Consider the following 12389-nt stretch of genomic DNA (forward strand, 5'->3'; position numbering starts at 1 on the left):
CATAGGTCAGTCAGCTATATATACATTATTTAGGCCTACTCTCATGCTGTTTGGGTAGATCATTTGAACGTGCTCCTCTCGAACTTTGTTAATAAAACAATTTCCCGAGTTCACACTTACAAATAGAAGTAAAAGAATATGCATATTTGGGCTTTGAGCTCGGAATGTGGCCTGAACCCAGAGTACTCCCCAAAAAAAGCACATTTTTTTGCAAAGCAAAAAAGAGTGTGGGACAGCAGCAGGGCTCACACAGCATCTGATAGGTGAGCCCCGCCAGCAGTCAAACGGGAGTACGAGTGATTCCACTGCCTGACTGGATGGGCTCACACAGCATCCGATGGGAGCTTGCAGTTCAGGCATCAGAGGTCTACTGTAGTCAGTCGGATCCAGGCCGTATCCAGATCAGATGGAGGACCTGAGCCTAGACACGACCACAACGCATCCCTGAAGTGATAGAAGAGAGTGTCTCAACTAGACCATCCACTGTGAAGGCCTCCTTGACAAGACAGCCAGTGGCACAGATCCCCAACAAACCGTTTCCATACCGGCGTGATGAATCCGATCTTCAACTACATGGAACTGGATTATGTTTTGACTGTTGCGATCCCAATCTGACTTATGACCTGTAATGCTGCCTGAATCATAATCATGCACTGTTCGTTGTTGACCAGAGGAGAACTGCCCCCCCCGACTGAGCCTGGTTTCTCCCAAAGTTTTTTTCTCCATTTTGTCACCCGTTGGAGTTTGGGATTCTTGCTGCTGTCGCCTTTTGGCTTGCTTAGTTGGGGACACTTGATGTTCAACAATGTTTTTGATCTGCCTGCATTGACACCACTGTATGGGAACTGAACTGAGCTGGACGATGTCATCACTGTTTTCTCCATGATTACTGATGATGAGGCGGATGTTCCCGTAGCGCAATGGCGCACGCACCAACAAAAGGTCAGCATGCTTGAGCTTATGCTGGGGCAGATCGCTAACTACTGCCCAGTTATTTCCCAAAATACTATTGTTAAAAACTCTACATACATTGATCACATATGGCAGACAATCAGATTACATTATAGATTCCAGTCGACTAGTGCACATTTCATTGACTTTGCTGCTATTAAACTCAAGTCTAATGAAGGACCAGAGGATTTGTATCAGAGATTAATGGCTTTTGTTGAAGATAATCTACTATGCAGAGACTCTGGTGAACCCATCGTAGAGGATGAGGAGCTCTCCCCCATGATAGAAAACTTCATTGTTCTCATTTGGCTTTGCCCTATACACAGCGATTTGCCAAAGCTTGTAAAGCAGAGATATGGCATGAAGATACGATCACGCCCTCTGGCGTCCATCAAACCGGAGATATCTCAAGCCCTGTGTTTACTACTTGATGTGCTACAGTCATCAGAGGATGCCAAAGCTATGTGCTTGGCTGTGTCTAACCCCCCCCCCCAAGACAGATGCTGGCATCAGTGGGCTGACTCAGGAAGTCCGGCCCACTTTTTAAAGAGGCTTGCAGACTGGACAATAGACAATATATTCATAGAGACGGGCACAAGCTGTTTTTCAACGGACTTGTGGTAGAAAACTTGGATTCGGACATTCTCGCTGGCATTCCCTTTATGGAATGTAATGACATTTCCATCCGGCCCACAAGACACCAGGGGCCTCATTTATAAAATGTTGTGCAGAAACCATCCTAAATTTGATCTTACGATTATTTCTCAGATGTGCATAAGTGTGATTCATAGAATGAACGTACACACAGAAAACGAGCGTACACCTCTCTTTTAGATGTGAAATCTATAAATCGCAAATCTTGAACTTGCGAATGGTTTCAGTTCTCCGCGTTGTAAACGACACCTAATTAGTGTCATTTACATATAAAAGATCACCAGTCATCGTCCAAATCCTTTAATTTAGAATTGCGAGCTGCAAAAATAGCTTAGATTTAAAAAACCTGCAGTAATCTGACAAGGAAAAGTGCGTACGTCTGCTCAGACCCTGACGTGGCGCTAAGCACTTTTCCACGTCAAAGACCGTTTTTATAAATATGAGCGTTGGCGTCGATTTAAGCGTACACACACACTAAGATCAAATCTGTGCATATGCATGCTTTATAAATGAGGCCCCTGCTCTGTGTGGGGTCACACACATATGAGTATGGCGCCAATCGGACGTATGAAGACAGACATGCCATTCGGCGTGCTCACGTACTCCGTGCTACCTCATCACTTACTGTGTACCCAGGGGAATTTGTCTAACTTGAGCTTCCAGCAGAACTAGCAAACTTTAGCAAGGAGCTTGCTGTTGAGCCACACAAGGTCTGTACACAATGGTTTGCTCCATCGTTGTTTGTAGGGGTGTCTGAAAAATCAGAATTCCCAATTTGACTGACGCACTGCAGGGCATTAAGAAACATGACCATGTATGCCGTGTTATTCATACATACTGGAGTCCCTAACCGAACAAGCCCAGATGGAAGCTCATCAGGCTTTCACTCGTTTGGACAATTCGGACAGTCAGGCTTTCGCTCATTTCGGACAGTTTGCCCAGTCCGACACTATTCTCTGGCCTTATCTCATTAGACCCCAATGGTATTATGACAGCGAATGTCAGAGATAAAGTTCAGGGCAGTCTGGCTCTGTATTTGGTTTTAAGGGCTGTCATGGTTGAAAACCCAGCTTCACAAAGGTAGGTGGTGCTGAAGGGAATCAGCACCTCCATTGCAGCTGTGTGACAGACTGGGTGTTCTTCTGCAATTTCAGAACAGAATGATTCCAATGGGACCTCACTGAAACAGGCTCTCAGGCTTGCATCAGGTGATATTTCTATAAGCTCTTCCAGAAGTCTTGATGGCAGAGTAGCTGGAAACTTTGCTTCAGTGTTCTCAGTGAAGGGGTTTCTGTTCCACAGAAAATTAGCTGCCTGCTCCTCAGTAAGAGCTGGGAAATAACTATCAAATTTCTCCAGGACTTTTGATAGATGCACTGTTATTTGACATTGAATGATTTTAAAATTCAAGGGTCTGCAATAAATGCATGGGTGTGCTCGAACATGTCACTAATTCCGGAGAAGATACGGGTTTTCCACATGTGTAGTTTTCGTTTGAAAGCCTCTACTTGTTCATGCTGCACCACAGTGTTTATGTTTGCACCTTACATTGCTCTGTTAAGCTTGTTCATTTCACCGAATATGTCTGAAAGGTGGCCAAGAACCATTTGTCATTGTCCAAAAACTCTGTAAGGTCTGGTCTCTTGTCCACAAGACGTCAGTGTGCATCAGCAGGGTATGGTAATCAGTGCCTACCTCTTTGCAGAGAGCAGTGAATAACCGGGACTTGGTGGCTCTGGCTTTCACAAAGTTCACGATTTTTATGGCCACATCTAAAACTCCATGAAGACTGGGTTCCATTTCTTTTGTAGCAAGCGCCTCTCTGTGCAGAAAGGGGAGCAACATCTTTGATATACGCTGAACTACCCCGGACTGCCTGCAAGTCATCGCGACAACTCCATCAGTACAGACCCCAATACAGTCGCTCCAGTTTATCTCATTTGATCTCATGAAATTATCCAAAGTTTCAAAAATATCATTTGCCGTCATCGTGGTACGCAGCTCTTTACAAAACAAAAAATCTTCTATCTCGTTTTCCCATTCATAATGAATGTATGCGAGGAGTCTATTTGAAGTGCGAAGTCATTACCACGAAGTCGTGCAGAAAGCTGACCCCTCACGTCTTCTGACATTGTTGCAATGCGACGTTTGACCATATTATTTGATAATGGTATCTTAGCCAATTGTTTTGACTTATCCTCTTCAAATAATTCCTTGACAATCTCTGTTGCGCATGGCAAAATCAAAGTTTCTGCAATTGTATGCCCTTTCTTTGCTTTGGCGATTTTTTTCAGCAACTGTATACAATATTTTTAAAAGATTCTTGTCAGTAGCTGTGACTTCCCTCATCTCATTTTGGGAGAGTGTCAATTCTTTTGCCTTGCGCTCAAAGAATGCCCTGGGCTTGTCACGGTATTGGGGATGAATTGTCTGCAAATGTCTTATTAGTTTGGACATTCGTTAGCAAGGACATTGTTGCAGATAATGCCCTGTGGCTAGGACAGGGACTCTTTGCTATGAGAAAATGAAATAAAACCATAGATCAGGTAACTATCTTGGTATTTCCTGCATTTTGTGTTTCCAGTATTGCTAGCACTGTGACCTAAATTGGTGGGAGCTTCCTCACCTGGGTCCAGTATGCCTGTGTCATTACTATCAGCAGCTGAAGACGAATCAATGGGACTCTCTCGTTTTTGTGGAGGAAGAATTACAAATTTGTCCATTTTTTTGGTCCGCCAGGGGATCATGAATAAAATTAGCTAATGTAATATGATCACTGCTCAACACTTTTAAAAATATGACGCAACACCCCACAGAGATCGCTGAGGCCCCCTTGTGGACCGGGACCCCCCTGTTGGGAACCGATGCTCTATGAAGTACTGCGGGGTGGTCACGCCATTTAAAGGTGTCCGTGTGTATGCCAGATGTGCCATGGGCATGCCCACCTCAGAAACCGTGTTAGAAGAATTAACCGGTCGGGTACTCGGCAACCTCCTTCAACAGGGACAGGTGGCCAAGGTCGCTGATGAACTGTGTTGTGGGGCCGATATCCTTAAAGACCTTCTTGCGGTGTGGGAAAAGGTCTTAGTGGCTCTCCAGGCGTGCAATCTGTGCTTAGCTCCCAGTAAGACTGTCGTTGCCCCAGTCCAGATCAACATATTTGGGTGGGTCTGGAGAGATGTTGTTGCAGCATGATCAGTTCTCTCTCGAGCAGTTGTCGGTGCATGACTGGGAACTAATTGCATTGTAGCATGCGCAACACCTGGCTAACCACCCCACAGTGTTAAGGCGAAGGCACCACAGAGTCGGGGTGCACCTAGCCCAGATATTAGCCCTGGTGACCTTGTTTACCTGTATAGTGACCACAATAAGTCTCAGGCTCGAAGCCGATATCTCATGCTTTGTTCAAACGGAACGTGGTGCAGCGTCCATACGTTTACAGGTTCCCAGCTGCGACGTACTTCCTATAGGGTTCGCTTAACTGACTGTTATAAGGTTGACTCTTCGACTCTTGCATGTGAGAGCAAAGAGAAGTGCGAAGTGCCACTTAGAGCTCCCCTGTGTGATCCTGATATTAAAGGCTTGACTAAACTGTTCTCTCGTTTCAGCGATTCATTGTTCCTCATCTATACACTGGCGTAGGCTATTAAGAAAAATTTTGCCAAAGAAGAACTTTTACTTTAAATGTTAATTTAAAAGCAGCCTAATTCAGTGTAATATTATTATATCATCACACTTAACACTGAGAATTAGAATAATTGATGTGATGGTCAGGTACAGATATCTAAATCAGAGAAAATCATAGGTTCGGGTAGGTGACAAGTGGATTCAGAGCTGATCCGCGCATCTCTAATCCACAGTTCTAGCTCTTTCGTATTTCCTATTTGAATACAGACTACTGCCACCTGGTGGTATGGGAGAGTTATGTCCTCTCAGGCAGGAACAGAACATATGTGCAAGTTGGCTGTAGTCTGTGCAGTGTTAAAGCACCTGTGCACACTGCCTTTAGGAAGTAGTGCCACTATACAACTTTTTGCATGAGTCACCCTTGGGGTTGACGCCAGCCTAGTCCTGTAGAGTCATTTAGTGCTATGCCCACTTTGTTTGTACATATTCACAGCTTAGTGAGGCAGGCATTCCTTTAGCATGGCATAGTGCAGGGGTGTCCAACCCTGCTCCTGGAGAGCTACAGTCCTGCAGACTTCAGTTCCAACCCTGCTCCAAAACACCTGTCTGTAATTATCAAGCAACCCTGAACACCTTGATTAGCTGGTTCAGGTGCATTTGATTGGGGTTGAAGCTGAAATCTGCAGGAGGGTAACTCTCCAGGAGCAGGGTTGGACCAGAGATTGTATATTATAGGGAGATAAAAGTATTTCTTACCACTGGAAAAAGCGCAACGGCTAACTTAATCATGTGCAGCACCTCTCAGCCTATCGTGTAATGGCAGTGACATCAGTGCCCGCCGTTCAAAACTCCTTCCCTGCGTACCGCCTATGCGTACAGCCAGAGCCAGAGCGTGAGCATTAGCCGTTACGCTTTTTTGGCTAAAGGTTGCAGGCTTGCCTTCCAGTGGCTTTGGTTGGACACCCATGGCATAATGGGTATTGAATTCTCCATAGTGTCAACAAGACGCAGCGTTGAAGTTGCAGCTCAAGTGTCACATCATTATTAAAAAAAAAAATATTAAGAGTTCCAATGGTAACATCTTACTGTTTCATAGAAACACTAAATACAATATTCATATAAGTTTTTTGATTATGCAGCACAATCAATCACTCAGAAGAAATGAAAACACAAAACAACTGTTTCAGAGGGGAATAATTCTTGGAATGGATCATGATTTTTTTTTCTTCCTTTTCTCTCTGTCTTTTTTGCTGATACTTCTTTTTCCTTTTTTTCTTTGTTGCAAATCATTTTACTTTTGGCCAATTGAAACTGCATCTTTTTTTTTTTTCTTGATATTCTTCTTGCTCACCCCCATTCCATTATCTTTATTGATTAGCAAACATGCAACTGTTAGAAATCCATTTTACAAACAAAAAACTGAAAAATACATCCATAGATATTTAAATTTATAAACAGTAATAAAGTCAAAATCTATTTACGCTAAATGCATGACTTTGTACTAATGTGGTGTAGTAAAACGGTTGTACAAATGAGCAAAATCCATTCTTTAAATTCACACACAGTCCCGAGTCCTTCTACTAGACTCATGTACAAAACCAACATTAAGACCTGCCAGACCTTAAATGAGCAACCAAGTTATTTAGAAATCATTGTGGAGATTATGAGAAGAATTTGTACAATCGATGGGGAAGAGCAGGGCATACAGGTATATCACTGAATTCAAATGGCGAAGTAACGTGCTATTAACGGTCACATCAACAGTATACATAGGAAAGTTTTACACTGGTCCTTCATGAAAAGGAACTATAAACTTATATCTTGTTTTTAGCAAAGTATGTAAATATGAATATTAAAAAAATATATATGCATACATACATATATTTTCTTTTTTTCCCCAAATGAACACACGCACACATATGCCAGCATGCTATTGGATAATATTTAAGGTTACAGAAACGGGTGTGTTTTTGACCCATTTCTGCAGGACCAGGCTTTTGAAATGAGTGGAGTGTCAAAAAACAAAACAAAAAAAACAATAAAACAGATTCTTTAAAGCATGGTGAAATTATATAAGACTGGTTTTAAGTCATACGCTCACTTAAATAAGCCTCTAAGAGTTATGAATGTGATCCGTTTAACGATTCATTCATTCGACAGACTAAAATAATGAAGTGAACAGTCATTACTACTGCAACCATTTACAAAATATACACAAAAAAGGGGGGAAAAAGCCACAAATCTCATAAAACATCAGCTGTACACTGACGATATAAGGCGTAAATGAAGTGTAAATCAATTTTGAATACATTCACAACACCTCTGTTCATATTTTAACTCAATTAACAATAATAATTTTCTCTGACCCTCATCCAAAGCTCTTTTTGGTTTTGGAACATCACCTAGATGTGAGAAATAAATATGAACAGTCTGACACACTGACCAAAATGAAGTGTGCCACATATATCTTCTATAGAGTCCATATTTACAGGAAGTGGCACATTAATATTGAGAAGGAAAAATCCACCTGGGGATATATATTGCCTAAACGGTTACAAAAGTGTTTTGTTTGACATCATGATGGCATTTCGTTTCTTCACAAAGGAAAGAGATGCCTTTAATGGGAACGATGCCAAAAGAGTGCATCCATCGGGAGAATTTCTACCAAAGTGGCACAAAGTGCAGATGAAGTTTCATGTTAAATCATATATTAAACTGGGGGGAAAAAAATGGGTGAACAATTTAGGTACTTAAAAATAAAAATTCACAGTAGTCACAAATGTTGTGAGTTACTGATATCTGCTCATGCACAGTGAAACAAAATGTTTCCCAGCTGAAACATTTTGCATTCAATCTCAGCAGAAGTGAGAGTTTGATACATAAAGCAGAAATTTCAGAGTGACAGAAACACTGCAAGTCTCCACAGACGTCACACATTTTCATATATTCTCCTATACAGAGAACACAGTTTGCCTTTCGTTTCTCCATGTCTCAAAATACTGAAAACCGTCTTTAAAAAAAGAAAGACTCTTTGTCTTATTCAATCAAATATACTTAAATTAGCCTTCACAAACAAAAACTAAAAATGAGAGTCCTTGAACAAAAAGTGGTGTCATTTCCCCTTCCTCATCGCCTCCATGAGCGGCTCTCATATTCATCTTCTTCGTCGTCATCTTCTTCCTCTTCCTCTGGAAGCAGAAAGGGGCTGACTGGCTCCTAGAAAGTATGAGAAAAGATCAACATAATTTAACAATTTAATAAGCTTAAAAGTCAAGTTTTTAGAAATTTAATATTCATGTTGGTTTCATAAGGCTTTGAAAAACCTTTATACATTTTAAGGGGGGGAAAAGTATGTGAAAAATAATGTGAGTAAGCTTTTGCTTGACTTGGCAAACACTGTTATTATATAATTAAATGGTTAGTTTACCCAGAAATGAAATTTCTGTCATTTATAACTCACCTTCATGTCGTTCCACACCCGCAAGACCTTCGTTCATCTTTGGAACACAAATTAAGATATTTATGATAAAATCTGATGGCTCAGGGGGGCCTAAGTTAAGTAAGTTAATTTACACTTTCAATGCCCAGAAAGCTACTAAAGACATATTTAAAACAGTTCATGTGAGTACAGTGGTTCAACTTCAATGTTATGAAGTGACAAGAACGAGTTTATTCAACAATACCTAGTGATGGGCGATTTCAAAACACTGCTTCATGAAACTTTGAAGCTTTATGAATCTTTTGTTTTGAATCAGTGGTTCGGAGCGCGTATCAAACTGCCAAAATCACGTGAACCATTTAAATTTTGAAACGTTTCGAAACACTTATGACGTACCAAAGCCTCGTTTACTGAAATCACGTGACTTTGGCAGTTTGATACACGCTTCGAACCACAGATTCATGTAGTAGCATGAATGGTTGTAAATATGTCTTCAGTACCTTTCTGTCAATAGAGGCCTCACTAAGCTATCGGATTTTATCAAAAATGTCTTAATTTGTGTTCCGAAGATGAACGAAGGTCTTACAGGTGTGGAGCGACATGAGGGTGAGTAATTAATGACAGAAATTACATTTTGGTTAATTCACCATTAAAGGTGCAATATGTAAGATTTCTGCAGTAAAATATCCAAAAACCACTAGGCCAGTGTTATATATTTTGTTCACTTGAGTACTTACAATGTCCCAATTGTTTCCAACTATTTGTAAATCGTGAGAAAATTGCAATTTTAACCAAGGCTCCGGGACATGTGAGGAGTCGCCTGTCAATTGCGTCATGCCGAGTGAACGCACAGAGTAGCGCTATAACATCATTTTCAACACACTCAAATGTATCTAATATGATAAACAGAGCTGCGTGACCTCATACTCATGACCTGAAAAGCGGAAGCAGCGCCGGCGACTGTGGCATAATAAAAGTTCCGCTGTTTGTGAGGCGTGTGTTGCACAATCGCTCCAGCGGCCTCGTTCAGCTCCCACAACACTCGGTCCTGCACTGCTTCATACTACAATAACGTTAATAATCGCATCCATGAACATGATTTCTTCCCAAGTCCTATCCCTATTCTTTTGCACCGTCTGTTGAGGTGAAGACCACATGTCCCAAGATTCCACGCACAAACTTGCCGTCATCAAGCTACGCCTTTGTTTTGAATAGGCCTCTAGCGACCTCTAGCGGACAGAAATCATACATACTGCACCTTTAACCCTTTAAACACTATATAATTATGTGTATCTTTTTGTGCAATTACCGTCATTACATGGATTCCTGCAGCGTTGACCTCTTCCTTTGACTCTTCCTCTTCTGGTTCATTGGACACAGATGGAGTTTTAGGTTTGTACCATGAGATCTGTAGAATTCGACCTTTGAACTTCGCCCCTTGGTTTGCAGCCTGAAAAACAGAGATGATTTAGTGTGGTTGAAGTTTAATAACCTCTTAAAATAAATCTCAAATTTAAACCAAAAAACGGAAGAACTAAAAAGACAATACGTTTTCTGCTTCACTGCGGGTTTTGAAGGTCATCACAACACTGGTAGCATCATGGTCACGGAGCTCCTCGATCTCGCCAAATTTCTATAGAAGTCATATGGATTGATCATAAATTAGGTACTAACATATTAGAGACAGACAGACAGACAGATAGATAGATAGATAGACATATAGATAGATGATTGACTGACAGACAGACGAAAAATTGATTTTTTTTTTTGCCCAGCCCTAATAGATAGAAGACAGACAGACAGACATATAGAAGATAGACGACAGACAGATAGATGACAGACAGGTAGATAAATGATTGATTGACAGACAGACACTCAAGTCTTACCACGAAATGCGGCATGAGTTCCTCCTTCTCTTCCTGTGTGAAGCCAATAATAGTGATGGCTCGAGGCCGGTGGTCTACCACCATGTGATTGCCTCCACCACGCCCCCTGAGGCTCCGCCCTCGGCCCCTCCCTCTGCCTCGAGTTGGTGCTGCTGGTGGTTTGCCACGCCCCGCCGGTATCAGTCCCAGCCGTGTTGCCTGCATGATTTTAATCCAGAGGATGCGTGAACAATATTAACTTATAATGCAAAGAATAATAAAATAATACATATTTTTATGTATAATAATATATAAATGATATAATAAAATATAACACACACACATATATGGAAGTATGGGAATAGTCAGCTCTTCTAAACTTTCAAAAAGTACTAGACTTTAAAACTTGCCTAACCTTTAACCTGACTGCAGATTAAAAATGAAAAGCCAAAGAGTGACAAAAGCCACACCAAATGCTGATCATTTCTCTTTCACGCCCTGAACAAACAACTCTTTCAGCCAGTGTAGTTTCTTCCTTTCGCTCTCTTCCATTGATTGTCTTCCCTCTATCTACATGGGAGCTGCTCAAACTTTAATGGAATGAAAAGCATCAGCGTGAGGAGAGGGGTGTGTGTTGTTTTGGGACTGGTCCTTGGGGTGCGGGAAGTGCTCAGAGTTAAATGTGCAGGAGATGAAGTGTAATGACATGCATATTTCACACCAGCTAATTTAAGCCCAGTGCCAGCCGTGATGTTTCTGTTGTCTCTCTTGTTTTAGGAGCGCTAATGTAAGGGCTAAGTGTGAGATTGTGTTTGGATGAAATGGATTATGCTGGTTCTGGTTGGGTACAACGGTGTCTTTTGCTTCAGTAAAAGAAGAAAAAAAAAAAAGCTGAAAATAAGTATAATATATAAAATGGTTTTATGTGGCACCAAGCAAATTACAAAAATATTTAATATTTTAAAACGGGTTTCCTAAATAATCGCCCATCTGCCACTGTTTGGCAAAGACATGGTCCTTTTTTAGGTTGCTAACACATTTGGGCCACACATGTATTGCTACTTCAGAGATAACTGTCAGGTAATAGGGACATTTTTGGTACCACAAAATCATAAATAATATTACTGTAACTCCAAATTCAAAAGAATAAATTAATTTAAATGTACATTTTTTTTTATATTTTATATGTACTTTATATTTTATTATTTTATATTTTATTGTATATGTATTATTTTTATTATTATATTTTATTGCATATGTACTTTTATATGTATTTTATATTTTGTATATTTTCATTACCACCTAAATTCTCCTAAATTACTGTAATGTGTCTGGATATTTTAAAATGTAGTTCTAATTACTGTCAATCATGATTCACATTAGATTGTGATTACTGCATACATCCAATATTTCTTTGTAAAATATAATTTAAAGAATGACTTAAAAAAAAAAAAAAAAAAAACAACTACAGGGATAATAGTAATAACAATGTAAAAAAGATTGAGGTACTTAAAGGATTAGTTCACTGCAGAATGAAAATTTCCAGATAATTTACTCACCCCCATGTCATCCAAGATATTTATGTCTTTCTTTCTTCAGTCAAAAAGAAATTAAAGTTTTTGAGAAAAACATTCCAGGATTTTTCTCCATATAGTGGACTTCACTGGGGTTCAACAGGTTGAAGGTCCAAATTGCAGTTTCAGTGCAGCTTCAAAGAGCTCTACACGATCCCAGACGAGGAATAAGGGTCTTGTCTAGCGAAACGATCGGTCATTTAAAAAAATAAATAAATAAAAATTTGTATACTTTTTAACCACAAATGCTCGTCTTGCACTATTCTGCGATGCAGGTCC

General features: G+C 40.5%; 1 protein-coding gene and 1 long non-coding RNA gene across 10 annotated transcripts in view; both read right to left on the minus strand.

The window, feature by feature from the left end:
• Positions 1-12389, minus strand: part of LOC127504128 (uncharacterized) — a 366868-nt gene that overhangs the window by 188505 nt on the left and 165974 nt on the right. The window lies entirely within an intron of this gene.
• The window catches only part of rbm27 (RNA binding motif protein 27), a 32828-nt gene continuing 26852 nt past the window's right edge, over positions 6414-12389 (minus strand). For 8 of the 9 annotated variants that reach the window (XM_051878508.1, XM_051878507.1, XM_051878516.1 and 5 more), the window contains 4 exons: positions 10558-10755; positions 10221-10304; positions 9981-10121; positions 6414-8448 (listed from right to left, as the gene is read on the minus strand). In XM_051878508.1, coding sequence (XP_051734468.1) covers positions 8359-8448; positions 9981-10121; positions 10221-10304; positions 10558-10755 — 513 coding nt within the window. In that variant the 3' untranslated portion in view covers positions 6414-8358. The remainder of the gene's footprint in view (positions 8449-9980; positions 10122-10220; positions 10305-10557; positions 10756-12389) is intronic. The other variant, XM_051878510.1, reaches the window with a different exon arrangement.

The sequence above is a fragment of the Ctenopharyngodon idella genome, chromosome 21 (genome assembly GCF_019924925.1).
Source record: "Ctenopharyngodon idella isolate HZGC_01 chromosome 21, HZGC01, whole genome shotgun sequence".
Lineage (NCBI taxonomy): Eukaryota > Metazoa > Chordata > Actinopteri > Cypriniformes > Xenocyprididae > Ctenopharyngodon > Ctenopharyngodon idella.